The sequence below is a fragment of the Plasmodium falciparum genome, assembly GCF_000002765.6.
Source record: "Plasmodium falciparum 3D7 genome assembly, chromosome: 5".
Taxonomy (NCBI): domain Eukaryota; phylum Apicomplexa; class Aconoidasida; order Haemosporida; family Plasmodiidae; genus Plasmodium; species Plasmodium falciparum.
Genome location: NC_004326.2, coordinates 1,182,501 through 1,200,000, shown reverse-complemented (window position 1 = coordinate 1,200,000; position 17,500 = coordinate 1,182,501). Strand labels below are relative to the sequence as shown.

Here is a 17,500-nt window from a genome sequence, read left to right as displayed (position 1 = left end):
ATTCTATTAATTCTTGAATATTTAAAATTCATATTTGGTTCATTATTTTTTGCGAATGCTACATTCCTTTGATTAAAATTTTTATATTTTTCATATTCATCATATGAATCATACTTTTCATTGTTTTTTTTACTATACTCATAATTTAATTTTATATTATTTGGATAAACCTCCATATTATTATTTGACATTTTATACTCATTATAATTTGCTTGAATATTATTATTATTATTATTATTATTATTATTTGTGTTACTATTTGTATTATTATTTGTATTATTATTTGTGTTACTATTTGTATTATTATTTGTGTTACTATTTGTATTATTATTTATATTATCATTTATATTATCATTTATTTCATTATATGCACATGCATTATTAATCTTGTCACTCTCGTTGAATGTCTCTAATCTTCTAAATTTGGATCTATCTTTTATTAAATTATTTTCATCAAAGTAATTTTTATCTACATAAATATTTTTATTATCATTTATATTTGTATTTATTACTTTCATATAATTTTTTTCATTACTATTATGTTTGTCATAATATATCTTTTTATTAAAATCATTATTATTATATGTATCATTTTTTAACAAATGCTTTTTATTTATATCCTTCATATTATAACTAAACATCTTTTCATTTCCTACATCTACATTCCTATTTCCATTATTTATATACTTATCGTTTGTTATAATATTATTATTCTCACCTGATGTGTCAAAAGCAAATATCTTGTCTGCTCTCGTTTTCTTTATTTTAAGTATATCATTCATATCTCCTTTTTTTTCTAAATTAGAAAATATTTTTCTACCATTATAATTATTCATTGTGCCCTCAACTATTCATAAGGAAAATAAAAAAAAAAAAATAAAAAAAAAATAAAAGGACAAGAAATAACACGACAGATATAATTTATAAAGGGAGTTGATAAGATATGGGGTATATATAATATAAGGGAATATTCAAAAGGAAATAAAAATATGTATGGATAAGATTACATATATAAATATATATATATATATATATATATATATATATAATAATAATATTTATTTATTTGTTAATTTATATTGAACAAAGAATGCTGAAACAAAAAAATAAAAATGGATATTAGAAATCAATAAATACGTTAATAATTTTGTAATATTTTCAAAACGACTTCAACACTAAAAATATGAAAAATGAAATAAGAAAATAAATATATACAAACATATACATAAGTATGTATTCATATTATATATATATATATATATATATATATATATATACATAATTTACCTTATGTAATTTTTAATTTTCAGTTTATAATTTTTTTTCTTATACACTATATCTGATTTTTAATAAAATAAATATAAATATATTAATATATATATATATATATTTATATATTTAATATGAAGATAAAAAATACGTATCATTAAAAAAAAAAAAAAAAAAAAAAATACATATAATCGTAAAAATTATATAAAAATTTTCTTTTGTTTTTAAAAGGAGAAAAATAAAAAAATAATATATATATATAAAAAAAAAAAAAAATAAAAATAAAAATAAAAAAAACTAATATATATAATATATATAATATATTATATATAATTAATATTATATATATATAATAGGAAGATTTTTTATATATTCGTATTTTCCATTAATTTTATTTCTTTTTTCTTTCAACTTAAATATTTCTTTTTCTTTTAATTTGTATTATCATTAAACGCTAAAATTTTTAAAAACATAAAAAATACGAATTTTTTTTTTTTTTTTTTTCATTTTATTGTGTGTGTGTGCAAATATAAGGATATCGTTTTTTTTTTTTTTCTTTTTTTGGTAGTGTATTTTTTATTTCATATTATGGTTAACACTTTTTTTTTATATAAAATATTAAGAGAAAAAAATAATATATTAAAAAAAAATGTACATATATATAATATATATTATATATATATATATTATAAATTTTTTATTAGTAGTACGCATAAATATATGTATATACTCACAAAAGATTTTATTATATATAATATATTTATATAATTATTTTATTAATGATAATACATACATTCATATAAATAAAGCATCTGTTTTAATATATATATATATATATATATTATATATTTATATATATATATAATATATGAAATTGTTTATAAAAGTGTATAATATAGGTATATTTTGTTTTATATATATATATATAAATATTCATTTTTTACAATGAAATGATAGTATTTATTTAATTTATTATAAACATTATATTTAAGTTAAAAAAAAAATAAAAAAGAAAACAAAACAATACAAAACAAAACAAAACAAAAAAATTAAAAAAAATTAAAAAAATTAAAAAAATTAAAAAAATAAAAAAAATAAAAAAAATAAAAAACTTTTTATAAAATTAAAAACTTAAAAATAGATATTCAAAATGGAAGCATTATTAAGGCATATATAAAAGAAATGAACATACTATTATAACAAAAAAATTTTAAATTAAAAATAAATATACTATATATTATATATATATATATATATATATATATATATTTTTATTTATTTGTACCCATATATTCTCAAAAGTGACAAAATATATATATATATATATTTATTTATGTATATTTTAAAAGTATGTTTTTTTTGTTCCAATATTCAATTTATCTAGGTACTTCACACTTTGTGTACTGGGTACAAATCCAAATTTTTTATGATCCTCCTATAAACGAAGAAAATGTATATGTATATTTATAAAACTTCTTTTATAAGAACATACAATATGATTAAATATTTACTATTTAATGGTACAAATATTTTCTCCTTTTAAAAGCATTTATATATATATATATATATATATTTATTTATTTATTTATATATTGTTGTGTTTTTATTTTTATTTTTATTTTTATATTTCCTTTTCTTTCATTTTATTATATAAATTTTATACTCCTTACCGTAAATATTAAATCCACCATATTGAGTACCTTAATTTTGTAGTCCACTTTAGATAAGGCTTTATTCTTTTGTTCCTCAATAGCCTCTTTTAAATCTTCAAGGTCAAAAAATAAAGGAATGATATTTGATCCATCCTTTTGAATATATAAATTTTCTGCATAAAAAACAGGATACATTAATTCACTTTTCTTTGTAAAAGATAAATAATATAAAGCATTTTGTAGTTGTCTTTTTGATGATATAAGCTTCCAATAAATATTTTGTTTTTTTTTTGAATCTTCTTTATTTACTTCCATTTTTTCTAGTTGTAAAAATTCCTTCATTAATTCATAAGCCTTCTTCATTGTTATGTTATGAATTTTTATATTACCATTATATTTCATACCATTATATTTTATCATATCATTCAACATATTTTCAGCATCATATGGACACAGAAACATATAACACACTTGTTTCTCATTCTCTTGAAATATATATGGTGAACTATTATAATTTGTTATCAAAAAAACTGGTATTACTTCTAGCTTTTCCTCAATAGGCCTTTCATCGTATCTTTTCTTCCAAAAAGATAAACGGAACTTATGCTTCAACATACATAAATTGCAATCAACTAGCCTCTTTTTCTTATGCACATTATTTCTTAAATATATACTATTATTAATATCTCTCGATAAACCATTCAACGTTTTCAAACAATATATACCTCTTGCAAAATATAGGCAAATGAACAGAAGTAAGCACATTATTAATTATTATATTAGATGGAAAATATTTCAAACACAAAAAAAAATCAATGCATAAATGAATAAGAAAATGAATATATAAATAAATAAATAAATAAATATATATATATATATATATGAATGAATTTCCTGTTTCTTCTTTTTCTTGTTAAAAATTTTCCACACGAATGTAAAATCAGATAATATAATATATTTTAAAATAGATCTTTTTATAAATTTCACATTTCATTTTAAATGTTTACATTTTTTTATATCTTCCAAGAAGCAATATATATATGTATATTTAAATATATGTATATTTAAATATATGTATATTTAAATATATAATTATTTTTTCTTAATTTGGATGTCCTTTTAAACATAATTTGTCACATATATATATATATATAATATCAAAAAGGAATAACTAGTTTCACAATATTATATTTTCTTCACAAGATATATACACCAACATTATAAAAACATCATTCACATAATTACAATTGCATTAATATGGATATTATATATATATATATATATATATATATATATATATATATTTATTTATATTTATATTTATATTTATTTATTTTTTTTTTTTCTTCTTGTTATTTATATATAACAAAAAAAAAAAAAAAAAAGAAAAAACGAAAGAAAAGATAAAATGGGTTTATTGAAAAAAAAATTTTAACAATTCAATATATTTTGAATAGTATTCAAAGGTTTATTCATGAGAGCAAAAAGAAAACATCACCTTGTATTATAATAAACCAGATCATGCATGAACAAGAAAAAAAAAAAAAAAAAAATTGTAAAATAAAATAAATAGAATATTATATACATATTATATATACTTCTTATATACACATTTTATACATAATCATAAAAAGCACTTTTTTTTTTTTTTTTTTGTATAAACAAGTAATGGTATATAAATATTTTAAATGTACCATATATATATATATATATATATATATATATATATATATATATAATATCAATTTCATATAAAAGTGCTATTATTTAATTTACAAAATGGTAATAATATTTTTCCTGGGTTTAATGGATCTTCAACGCATTGTCCTGTTTTTCTCATTCTAATTCCATGCAATATTTTCTACAAAATGAAATATATGCATATAATACATAATAAGATACGTATAATTATAATATATATATGTTGTTTTACTTTCACTTTTTTCTCCACACATTATGCCCTCTTTCTCCTTTAATTATATATATATATATATATATATTTTTTTTTTTTTTTTTTTTTTTTTTTTTACCTTATGGTTGAATTTGTCAATAGGGTAAAAAAACATAGTTATCAATATTACAAAAAAGGTGAGACATATAAATGTACATAAGGATGATCGTATGGCCCTTACAAATTGTTTCTTATTATATCCATTTCTTGAGTTTATATCATTAAATATATTTATATAATATAATGATAATTTTAATCCTATACCAGCAATTATATTTGATATACACATAAAAATTCCTGCATATGTAGTATAATTTCTTATCCCATATAAAAATTCATTATAATCTATGACATCTCCTTTCATAGATTCTGATATGGAAAAAAAGCTTCCTGTTGTTACCCCTCCAATTATACAAAAAAAAAGAAACAACACATCATCATTTTTATGAACTACCAAAGAACAAGTAGTTAATGATATACATAATAAACCTGATGATAAAATATATTTATATTTCTTTTCATTAATTGACAATATTTTATTTATATATATCCAAAAAGGTATACCAATAATCATCGATGTGGTAAAAAATAAGGGACTCCAGTTTATTAAAAAATTAGACTCTATTATGTATCTACAGAAATATGGTAATAACATACAACACACAGCACCACATAATAATGTAAATGAATAACAAATTACTAATAATATGAATGGTCTATTATTAAACATATTCTTAATCATTTTATAATTATTTGCATAAGACAGCTGTACAAAATCTTCCTTGCTTTTATAATCTTTATTAATTAATACTAACACTGTTATGAATATTCCACATAAATATAATATGCTATATATAAATGTTATAATGAACATATTTTTTTTTTTCTCTTTATATGTATATCCTTCTGAAAAGGAGCCTAATAATCCGTTCAATAAGCTGCACGACATGGACCCTACTACAGAAATATACCAAGTGAACAGCTGGTCATCAAAAAGGATTCACATATATATATATATACATACATATTTATGTATGTATGTAGATAAGCATATATGAACACATATTGGGTTTATAGTACCATCATAATATATACATATATATATATATATATATATATATATTTTTTTTTTTTATTTTTATTTTACTTGTAATCGTGTTCTTTCGTCGTAGTCATATGTTAATTGTGAAGCTAGCGAGTGGTAAGCAACCTCACTACACCCCCATGAGATACCAAATATGATGGACCAAAAATAAGACCATAATTTTAAGTGCCAAATGGAATTGAACTTAAGAGGAGGATTCAAAAATAAAAAGAAAGATACTTTTTTCAGAATATATTTAAAATATACACATATATATATATATATATATATATATATATATTATAACCAATTTCATTGATATGAAATATTTCATTTTATTTTAATATATACTTGCTTGAATTATAGCAGAGAATAATAAAAAAGACGTCCTCTTTCCATATGTTTTAAAACATTTACTTTTAAATTTATGACTGATGTAACTAAAAAAGATCTCAATAAATGCATAAAGGAACATTAATGTTAAATGAATATTTCCTACTGTTTCTACAAATTAGACGACACAATATATAAATATATAAATATATACATATGTATATATATATATATATATATATATATCATAGATATTCTTATATGTCTCATTATATTATATTATGTTTTTTTTTTTTTTTTATTACGTACGAGTACTCAAACCCACAATATTAGTATAAAAGTAGGAAGTATAAATAGTTGATATTAAATTCATTCCACCCACACCAATCATAGGGCAGGAAAAACTAAGTATTGTGCACAGTTTTAACTTTCTTATTTTTTCATCTTTTACATTTTGTATATCCAAATCTTACATAAGAAAAATTAAAATATGCATAAATATATATATATATATATATATATATATATATATGTTCATATTATTAAAATAATATCATATTATAATTTTTGTTTAATTTTTACATGTTGAATAATTCCCCCTTTGGTTATTTAGTAAAGGTTTTTTTGAATAATCATCATTTTCATCATTTTCATCATTTTCATCATTTTCATCATTTTCATCATTCTTTATAGAACAATTTATAATAATCTTATTAAAACTATTTTGATCTTCTATCATATTAATATGAGCATTTGATTATTTTTTTTTTTTTTTTTTTTTTTTTTTTTGTTCCCAACAAAACATTCACGTTATAATAATATATATATGAACATAAAATAAAAACAATGACCCTATACTATATGTGTAACCGCTGACATATAAAATTAGATAGTTTTTAATATATATGAAGAACAGTACTTAGAAAGACAAAAGAATTAAAAATAAAAAGAATAAACTATTTCATATTTACAATTATAAAATAAAAAGACTTACACAGAACTAAGTTAACACATTTTTATAAATCAATTTAATATACTCCTTTTATATACATAAAAATATATATATTTTTTATACAGTAACATTATAATATCATATTAAAAAGTAAAAAAAAAAAAAAAAAAAAAAAAAAAAAAAAATTTCTGAAATATATATAATTTATACTTAATAAGAAAAATATACTAAAGATTAAATTATATCCTTTTATTTTTTTTTAAGTTATATAATTCTGCATTGATTGAGCCTTTGTTCTTGTATCATTTTTAAAGGAAATAAGATAAATTATTTGTTAACATGTGAAATAGGCGTTTAATAAAAGTACCCACACATATATTATTATATAAAATGTAAAAAAATGACATAAGATTAAAAAAAGGCTTTTCCTTTATACATACAATATTCATTATTTATATATATGCCCACATAAATAAATAAATATATAAACATATATATTTATATATATATATATATTTATAATTTGGGGATTATATATTAATATAATACTCTCTATGTTTAATATTCAAATATTAACAGTACAACACAGTACATATATACTTAAAACAGGTATCCAAAATTATAATATTATATAAATATATATATATATATATATATATATATATATATATTTATTTATATATATATATTTATTTATATATATATATTTATTTATATATATATATTTATTTATATATATATATGTTCATCTATTTATTCTATTCTCTTATTTTTTTTTCTTCGTGTGAAAATATAATTTTTTATACGCACCTTATTTTACAAATTATCTTTAAAATTTCATAAAATATTAAGAATAAAAAATTTATACATAAAAAAAATTATATAATTCTTATAAAAAAAAAAAAAAAAAAAAAAAATCATATATTATTAAAATAGAATGGATATATATGATCATCCTGTATTTCCTTTTTATACAATTTTTTTTATTTTTATCTTTTCACACTTCAAAAATAATTAAAAATATAATCTACCAAATTATATTATATATATATATATATAATATATATATATGTATTAATGTTTTGTCCATTTATGTTTCTTTTGAAAATAATTTTAATCATACTTTTTATAAAATACAATGTGGTTAATGGTTTGTTAAAAACTCCATGTAATTTTAGTTTAAGAAACAATATAATATCTGAAAGAATATGTAATATTAAATTACCTAATTTAAGTTATAAGAATATATTATTTAGTCGATATGGAAGAAGAAGAAGAAGAAACATGAATCCTTTTCTGTTTATTCAATTTAAAGAGAAAAAAAAATTACCACATCTTTTATGTTTTCATAGTAAGGATTGTGAATATTGTAATAGCATGGAAAAATTATTAACCAAATTAAAAGAAGAGGAACAAGTTCATATTTTAAAATTAGAAATGTATGATAATTCATATAACTTTGAATTATTACAACAACTAGATTATAATAATTTATGTGGAGGCTTACCGTATTATTATAATTTAAAAACACATTATAATATATGCGGAGCAACAACATATCATAATCTAAGAAACTGGGCGATAGACAAAAAATGCAAGTAAGCAAAAAAAAAAAAATAAATAAATAAATAAATAAAATATATATATATATATATATATATATATATATATATATGTATGGATGGATGGAACATTTTCATGTTTTTTTTTCTTTTTTCCTTTTTATTAGCCCAAACGAACCACCAAACGAAGAGTTTTGAAAATATTAATATATATATATATATATGATGTCTGAATTTATTTTATAATTCTCAAATGATTTTATAAAATTAAAATTGTTTTTTTTTTCCTTTTTTTTTTTTTTCCTTTTTTTTTTTTTCTTTTTTTTTTTATTACTAACACGGGATCGTAAAATGTATAAAATGAAAATATGATGGAATAATTTAAATCTTGTGGATATCACTTAAACGAAAGCAATAATTCCATGGGGGACTATAATAATCACATAAATATATATATACATATATATATATTTATCTATTTATTTAATATACTTTTTTTGTTGTATAATAAAATGTTTATATATATAATATAAATATTACAATATAGTATATTTATATTTTTTTTTATATTATTTATCATTTATTTATAAAAAAATAAAATAAAATAAACACTGTTTTTTTTTTTTCTTTTTTTTTTTTTTTTCTTATAAATTATTATAAAATATAAATATAGTGTAAAAAATTATATTTATATATATATAATTTTATATGTATAATTTTTCCTTTATTTTCAATTTTTTTTCTTTTTTCTATTAATAAAAATATATATATATATATATATATAATAATTATATATATATGCAATATATATTTTATATATATAATTATATTATATAAAAACACGTCATTTTTTCTTCATATAAAAAATAAGGCAGTAATAAATATATATTATATATATATAATATTATATAATAACAAAGAACCTTCCATTTGTTTTTAAATAATATATTTTTTTAATATAATAAAAGAAAATAAAAATTATTATTTTTTTTAAACTTACATATATTATATATATATATATATATTTATATATAATTATATAAATGACTACATATAATTTTATATAATAAAAAAATTGCTCAATGTTGAGAAAAATAAAAATTTTCATTTTTATTTCTTTAAAAAAAAAATGAAGCAAAAATAAAAGTAAGGATGATTTATATATATAATTATTATATTATAAATATATACATATTTTTTTATGTATTTGTTATATAAGAAAAAAATATATATTTTTCAACCATATTTATTAAAAATATATATATATATTTTATTTTATAATATGAATATATATTATATTTAATATTTTAATTATGAATTTACAGTTATTTACATTATATTTAAATATATGACATTATATATATATATATATATATATTTATATTTATATATGTATGTATTTTTTTCTTTTTTTTTTTTATCATCATTAATTATTACATTATGTTATAATATGTGAAAACATAAAAAAATATGTACTACATCCAAATCATATTTAAATACATTTTTATCCATCATGATATTTATAACCGCATTGATTTATGCTTATAGATTTATAAACAAATATTAAGATATATTAAGATATATTAAGATATATTAAGATATATTAATGTATGTATAAATATACCATTTATATTTTATTAATGTATTAATAAAAATTTATATATTTATATATTTATATATTTACATATTATTTATTATTATTATTATTATTATTATTATTATTTATTTTTTTTTTTTCTTTTTTTTTTTTTGTATTTATTTTTGAAAATTAAAAAATTCAATTAATATATCCCTATTATATTTCGAAAAAAAAACAAAAAAGGAAGGAAAAATAAGAATTGAACCTGTAATATTTTTTATATGATAATTCATACACCTATGTAAAAAATATATACATATATATAAATATATATATATATATATATATATATATATAGTTCCTTCTATGAAATCATTAAATTATAATTACATTTAAGTGTTGTCTTTTTTTTTTTTTTTTTTTTTTTAATAACTCCTAATATATACACAAAAAGATGTGCACGTATTTATGTAGCGTATCTCTCTTAATCGTAAAAATATAAAAATTAATTTATATAAATAAATATATATAAATATATATAAATATATATATATATATATATATATATATATATATATATATATATATATATACATATCATTTATATTGTAAATTATTTTTTTCTTATTCCTTCTACCACCTATTATGTAAGAGTTAAAAAGAAAAAAGAAAATGTATAATTTTTTATCATGCAAAAAGAAAAGTATAATTCTACAAGTTCTGTTGATTATATGTACCTATAACATTCTTTTAAATTTTGTAAATATATTTGTAAATAATAATGAGAAGAACCATAAGAATAAATATGAGAATAGGATAAAATCATTTTATGTTGAAGCATATAACTGGAATTTTTTAGAAAAATGGAAATCTATAAATACAAATGAAAAACTAGAATATAAAATAAATTATAATATAGGTTTAAATATAGATGCAGAGATTGGTGATTTCGGTGATTACAACTCAGATGTAAAAACAGATTTAATATTATTTAAATATGATAAAGATAAATTATTAAGTACCATTTTTATATATGTATTTAGTGTAAAGGAAAATAAATTTATATATCATACAGAAGTTAGTTTTGAAGGCAAAATTATGAACGTAACCGCTATTGATTTAAATTTTGATGGTGCATTAGATGTGTTAGTTTTATTTAAAGATAATAAAGATAGTAGTAAATCAAATAAATATTATGTAGCAGCATTTTTACAAAATGATAATGACCAGCTAGAAGAAATATGGAATTCTAAAAAAAAAGAACAAAATGATGAATCAATTACCGATAATGAAGAAGATAATATATATTATACAAATATACATCCACTTATATGTGATATTAATAATGATGGATTACCAGATATTATTGGACAACAATCTGGAGGACCTGATGGATTCTTTAGATTCATATGGATTAATACAAGAAATGGATTTAAAAGTTTTTTATGGAAAAATATCAATATTTTTAAATATTCAGAATTAGATGAAATTACGAATCCAAATTCTAGTGCAATTGTTGATATTAATGGTGATTGTAAATCTGATTTAGTTTTTACAGTTTATAATTCTTATGAAAAAAGAATTGGTTTAGAAATATGGTTAAATAAAATTATTGATGGCAAAAGTTTCTATGTTAAATATTCACAAGATTATTTATTACCTCCTAATTCTTTACAAGTTTTATTTGGTGATTTTAATGGTGATGGTTCCATCGATTTAGTTGTACCCACATGTGTTAAAAGTTCTTTTTGTAATTATTGTTGTGTTAGTGATGATAAAATATATTTTATTCCAAATATTCAAAAAAAGATTTGTGATAGTTCTTGGAAAAAACCAGATGAAACAAAATGTAGACCAGCATCAAATCTTTGTTCAGAAAGTGATTTTGAATTTCAACAAAATTTAACTGATGACTTTATTTCGGTGGTAGATACTTCAGGTTTACATTTATCGGGTAATGCTGATTATCCATATTATTTAAGTGTAGGTGATATAGATGATGATGGTTATTTAGATTTATTAATAACTTTAAAAAATGATAAAGGACAAAAATATGTACGTATATATAAAAATGAATTAAAAATTCATTATGAAGAAAACTCCTTAGAAGTAAGAGGTTTCTATAATTTTTACCAATTTGTAACATCACCAGAAGAATCCGTTACAGATGTATATAATGCAGCCTTTTTTGATATATTCGAAAATGGTGTATTGGATATATTAATATTTGGTAAATATATTACAAGTAATAAAAAAACAAAATATGCAGCTGTTGGTTTTATAAGAAATAATGAAACAGATTCCTTATTCTTAAAATCAACAGCTCTAAACGGTATATGTGTTAACGATTGTTATAAAGAAAAGGATAAAATTACAACAAAAACTTTGGGGGGTAATGCTCATGGACCTACTTTTAAAATTACTGTTATTGATGTTAATGGTGTTAAATCTAGTAGAATAGGAGTACAAAAAAGCCAGTCAGCACATTTCCCATTACAATTACCATATGTACTCTTTGGATTAGGAAGAACAAGTAATTATGTTGAAGAATTTTATGTTGGTATGCCAACACATGAACAAAAATATTATAATATGTGGGTCTCTATTATACCAAATTCGCATATTATTGTTATACCCTACCCATTAAATAATTCAAATAAATGGCAAATACAACTCTCAGTTAATCCATCCAAAAAATTCTATTCCATACTTTATATAACATTAATATGTTTAAGTGTTATTGGAGTACTTATATTTATATTGGATAGAAAAGAAAAAGTTGAAGACTCAAAAGAAGAACTTGGTTTTAAAAGTCACTTTGTTATAGGTTAAGAAAATATATTATACTATTCAAATGATAAAGCCATAAAAATAATCATTTCATACGGGAAAATTATATCTTTCCAAGGAATAAAAAATGAAGCATATATAAAATAATTATGGGTTCACATAAAAAAAAAAAAAAAAAAAAAAAAAAAAAAAAACATACATATATATATATATATATATATATATATATTATATATATGTGTTTACCATAGTATTCATATTCATTTGTGAAACCCCAATTTTTATTAATAAATTATCAAAAATGTTTAAATTTTTTTTTTTTTTTTTTAATATATCTAATTATTTATTTATTGATAAATATTTTATTAATTATATTTTTTTGTTAATAATATATATATATATATATATATATACACATAGGAAGTTATAAATGATTTTCTAAAATGTAGAAGCATTTTATAAACATATGTATTACATATTTTATAATATATATATGACTCTTATTTCGTTTTATATATTTTTACACATATATATTTATATATATATATATGTATGTATTTTTTTTTTTTTTTTTTTTTTTTTTGTTATTATGAAAACGTATAAATTTTTATATTTTGAATAACATTTGATAATGTCTTTTCTTCTCATTATTTTTCAAAACATTCCTTTTTAAACATCTGAAAAGATATATAAAATAAAAATAATTAATTATATATTGATTCATAAAAAATTACATAAAGGAGGAAGGAAGAAAAATATATTTATATATATATATATATATATATATTATTTGTGTGACAATTCTTATTATATGTTTGATATTTTTATTGGTATTCTTTTTTTTGTATATACACATATTTAAAATATATACATATATATATATATGGAGAAGGAAAAGGAAAAATTATAAACAGAAAATGTCATAAATAGGATAATAAAAAAAAAGAAAAAAAAGATTACATTTACATATATATTATACACATTCCTGTTTGTCCAATTTTCTTATATTTCTTTTATATAAATTTTTTTCTGTTGTGTTTATCAAAAGCGTTGTTATATTTTATCCCTTATTTAATATACACTAAAAATAAATAAATACATACATACATACATACATACATACATACATATATATATATATATATATATATATTGTTCTCCACTTTTATATACAATATCTACATTTAAAATGTTATATTCTTTATGTCTCCTATATATAACGATAGCAAAGACGGTTAAAAATAAATGCTTATAATTTAGAAAGAGACACCCATTTATTTTTTTATTTATTTAAAAAAATTAATTTAATATGAAATGAAAAAAATGTATCATTATATTTTATTTTTTTAGCTTTCATGTTTCAATTTCAATACTGAATTACAACAGACTAAGTATTTAGTTTTAAAAAGTATATTTATATATTTCCTAAAATACAACAATTTGTTCATATATATATATATATATATATATATATATATATATATATATTATATATGTGTGTATTTATTTTTTGTTCTATAGACGCCTATATAGATTGCAAAAACTATAATGGTTACCTAGACACATAAATAAAAATACATACAATAATATATATATATATATATATTATACCTTTACTATATTCATTATGTGTATAAATAAAACAAAATTAGATATGTAATACTTTTGAAAAGTTATAGACAAGAAAAATGAAGATTACAACATAAAACAAGCAGAATTGGTATATTTATAAACCTAAAAAAATACATATCAAAAATAAAAATATATGTATTAATATATTTATATATTTCTCATATTTAGTATTGTGATGAAGACCCCTTTTGTAATTATTTTTTATATAATCAGAAGAAAAAAGAAATTAGACTATGTTACGATAAAAAAATTACTTTAAAACATCCTAAATATGATGATACGTAAAAGAAGCAAGAAAAAAAAAAAAAAAAAAAAAAAAAAAAAAAAAAAACATAACACAAAAGCTTAAATTACTATCATACAACGAATAGAAAAAAATATTACATTTTTGCTTTTTCTTAATAATAATTATGAACAATCTCAACGTTCATACATCATTATTTCCAGATGGGTAACAAGTATAAAGGAAAATGTTTTTGAAAATTTTTCTCCATCACTTGTCAATTCACAAGGAATTTGTAATAATCAAGTGGACAAAATTTTTTTCAATTCATTAAATGAGGCAATCCAAAAAGGAAAGGTTATTAAAAAGGGAAAATAATATTTATAAAATGAAGATATGTGTTCTATTTTATATTCTTTGAATTTTTCATTAAAACATAAGGAAATATTATGCTGTTCTTATGTACCATATTAAATTTAAAGAGGAGCACATGAATAAACACATATAAATAAATAAATATATATATATATATATATATATATAATATTACAAATGTGTAATGTAATTCTTATATTTTATCATTTTGTCTTAGGAAAATAATAAAAAATTTTTGATATTGAACTTTCAATCCAAAAATAATGAAGGTTAAAATTTTAAAATAAAGAATAATAAGAATAAAAATTCATTTATCATTCAAAAAATAAAATAAAATAATTAAATATATAAATATATATATTTATTTATTTTCTCAGATAATATAGAAGGCTATTTTTGTGAGAGCATAGATTATTTTATTAATAGAGAAGGCTATGTAGTTTTTGATTTTATTAAAAGAGAACAACCCCATCAGTCATGTTTAAAAAGTAAAAAGTGTGGATTAAGAGGATCAGTAATATGCAAAAAAAAAATAAATAAACAATAAATAAATTAAATTCATAATTATCAATATATCATATTATAATCTATGTGTCTATATTCTCTTAAAGGTACAATCAGATGATAGTAAATATGAAGAAAATATAAACCCAGGTGATGTTGTTGTTGCCCACAAATTTTAAAATTCCAAATTTTTTAATTATTTAATATATATATATATATATATATGTAAATACATTTATGTATTAGCTACCTAATTATTTTATTATTATTTTTTTTTTTTTTTTTTTTTTTTTTTTTGAAAATAGCTATATAGCCAAATTGGTCTTTTTTTTTTTTTTTTTTTTTTTTTTTTTTCTATTGTTATATATACATATATCTATATTTGTGTGTAAATGTTTCTCTTTTGTATTGTAATAAAAATACGTTAAAGTATAAAATATTAAGAATAAATAAAAATCGAAAGGCAAAGGAATATAATATTCTTCTCCTTTTATCTTTAAACCTAAATTATCCAATAATATTTATTAAAAATGAATAAGATTAAATGAGAACGATAAATCAAATATTTTATTATTATAGACATATTATTATTTATTATTAAAAATAATAAGCATATGTAGGATTTTATTTGAATAAAGTATATTCTGTTATATACTATAGGCATATAAAAATATGCAAAATAAGATATATATATATATATATATAAAATAAATATTATGTATATTCACAGATACATTATTTAAATTTATCACATAATAATAAATAAATAAATAAATAAATAAATATATATATATATATATATATATATATATATTTTCTACAAATTGAATATTCCTACAATAAAAAATACATAGCATTTTTTTTTTTTTTTTTAATTATATATACTTTGCTTTTATCTCCAAAAAAAAATAAGAAAACATTAAAATATTGATATATATATAATTATATATATATTATATATAATTTTTATAAATATTTAATTGTTTTTCCAAAAAATAAATAAATTATAAAATTGTTGTAAATGTAATAAAAAAGTTTAACATTTCAATAATTATAAATTATGTTCTATTTCTTTTTCTTTTTTTTTATTTATTTATAAATAATAATATATAACAACTTGATAGAAACCAACATCACAGGAAAAAAATATTGTATATTATTATATTATTACAATTGTATTTAAAGGCAAATATAAAATAAAATATATATATATATTATTTATATAATATATATATATATATATATATATATAATATACATATAATATATACATATATATATTACATAATCTATTATTTACAACGTGGTTTCTTTTTTTTTTTTTTAATAAAAATATATAAGGCGTATAATTTAATATATTTTATATTTATAAAATTATATTTTCATATATATATAAAAATTCTCTTTTCAAATTTTTGTAACATTAAAAAAAAAGAAATATATAATATATATATATTTATATATTTATATTTATTTATTTATTTATTCATTTATTTATTCATTTATTTGTTGACTTTTCTTATTTATAAATAATTTTTCAATATTCCAAAAAAAAAATATATGAAAAAATTATAAATTTTTTTCCCTACCAATA

At 17.4% G+C, this 17,500-nt stretch overlaps 6 protein-coding genes across 7 annotated transcripts in view; 3 read left to right on the top strand and 3 right to left on the bottom strand.

Annotated features, from left to right (window-relative positions):
• The window catches only part of PF3D7_0529400.1 (conserved Plasmodium protein, unknown function), a gene marked incomplete at both ends in the record, with an annotated part of 6,023 nt that extends 5,187 nt beyond the window's left edge, over positions 1-836 (bottom strand). For both annotated transcript variants that reach the window (XM_024473443.1, XM_024473444.1), the window contains one exon: positions 1-836. This exon is cut by the window's left edge and continues 1,856 nt beyond it. In XM_024473443.1, coding sequence (XP_024329000.1) covers positions 1-836 — 836 coding nt within the window.
• A 1,775-nt stretch (positions 837-2,611) lies between these two features.
• On the bottom strand, positions 2,612-3,686 carry PF3D7_0529300 (apicoplast TIC22 protein; the record flags this gene model as incomplete). Its single annotated transcript, XM_001351811.1, has 2 exons — positions 2,612-2,704; positions 2,940-3,686. 2 exons carry the CDS (start codon positions 3,684-3,686, stop codon positions 2,612-2,614), a joined length of 840 nt encoding a protein of 279 aa, XP_001351847.1.
• A 982-nt stretch (positions 3,687-4,668) lies between these two features.
• Positions 4,669-7,028, bottom strand: PF3D7_0529200 (sugar transporter, putative; the record flags this gene model as incomplete). Its single annotated transcript, XM_001351810.1, has 6 exons — positions 4,669-4,782; positions 4,952-5,854; positions 6,020-6,195; positions 6,308-6,451; positions 6,605-6,757; positions 6,872-7,028. The coding sequence occupies 6 exons, from the start codon at positions 7,026-7,028 to the stop codon at positions 4,669-4,671; spliced, it is 1,647 nt and encodes a 548-aa protein (XP_001351846.1).
• Positions 7,029-8,318: 1,290 nt separating this feature from the next.
• On the top strand, positions 8,319-9,001 carry PF3D7_0529100 (thioredoxin-like protein, putative; the record flags this gene model as incomplete). The annotated part of the gene is made up of 2 exons (XM_001351809.1): positions 8,319-8,839; positions 8,971-9,001. 2 exons carry the CDS (start codon positions 8,319-8,321, stop codon positions 8,999-9,001), a joined length of 552 nt encoding a protein of 183 aa, XP_001351845.1.
• A 2,053-nt stretch (positions 9,002-11,054) lies between these two features.
• Positions 11,055-13,214, top strand: PF3D7_0529000 (conserved Plasmodium protein, unknown function; the record flags this gene model as incomplete). Its single annotated transcript, XM_001351808.1, has 1 exon — positions 11,055-13,214. One exon carries the CDS (start codon positions 11,055-11,057, stop codon positions 13,212-13,214), a length of 2,160 nt encoding a protein of 719 aa, XP_001351844.1.
• A 1,147-nt stretch (positions 13,215-14,361) lies between these two features.
• PF3D7_0528900 (conserved protein, unknown function) lies at positions 14,362-16,085 on the top strand (the record flags this gene model as incomplete). The annotated part of the gene is made up of 9 exons (XM_002808671.1): positions 14,362-14,406; positions 14,523-14,580; positions 14,694-14,723; positions 14,846-14,892; positions 14,973-15,085; positions 15,252-15,384; positions 15,620-15,671; positions 15,780-15,916; positions 16,014-16,085. 9 exons carry the CDS (start codon positions 14,362-14,364, stop codon positions 16,083-16,085), a joined length of 687 nt encoding a protein of 228 aa, XP_002808717.1.
• Between the last annotated feature and the right edge of the window lie 1,415 nt (positions 16,086-17,500).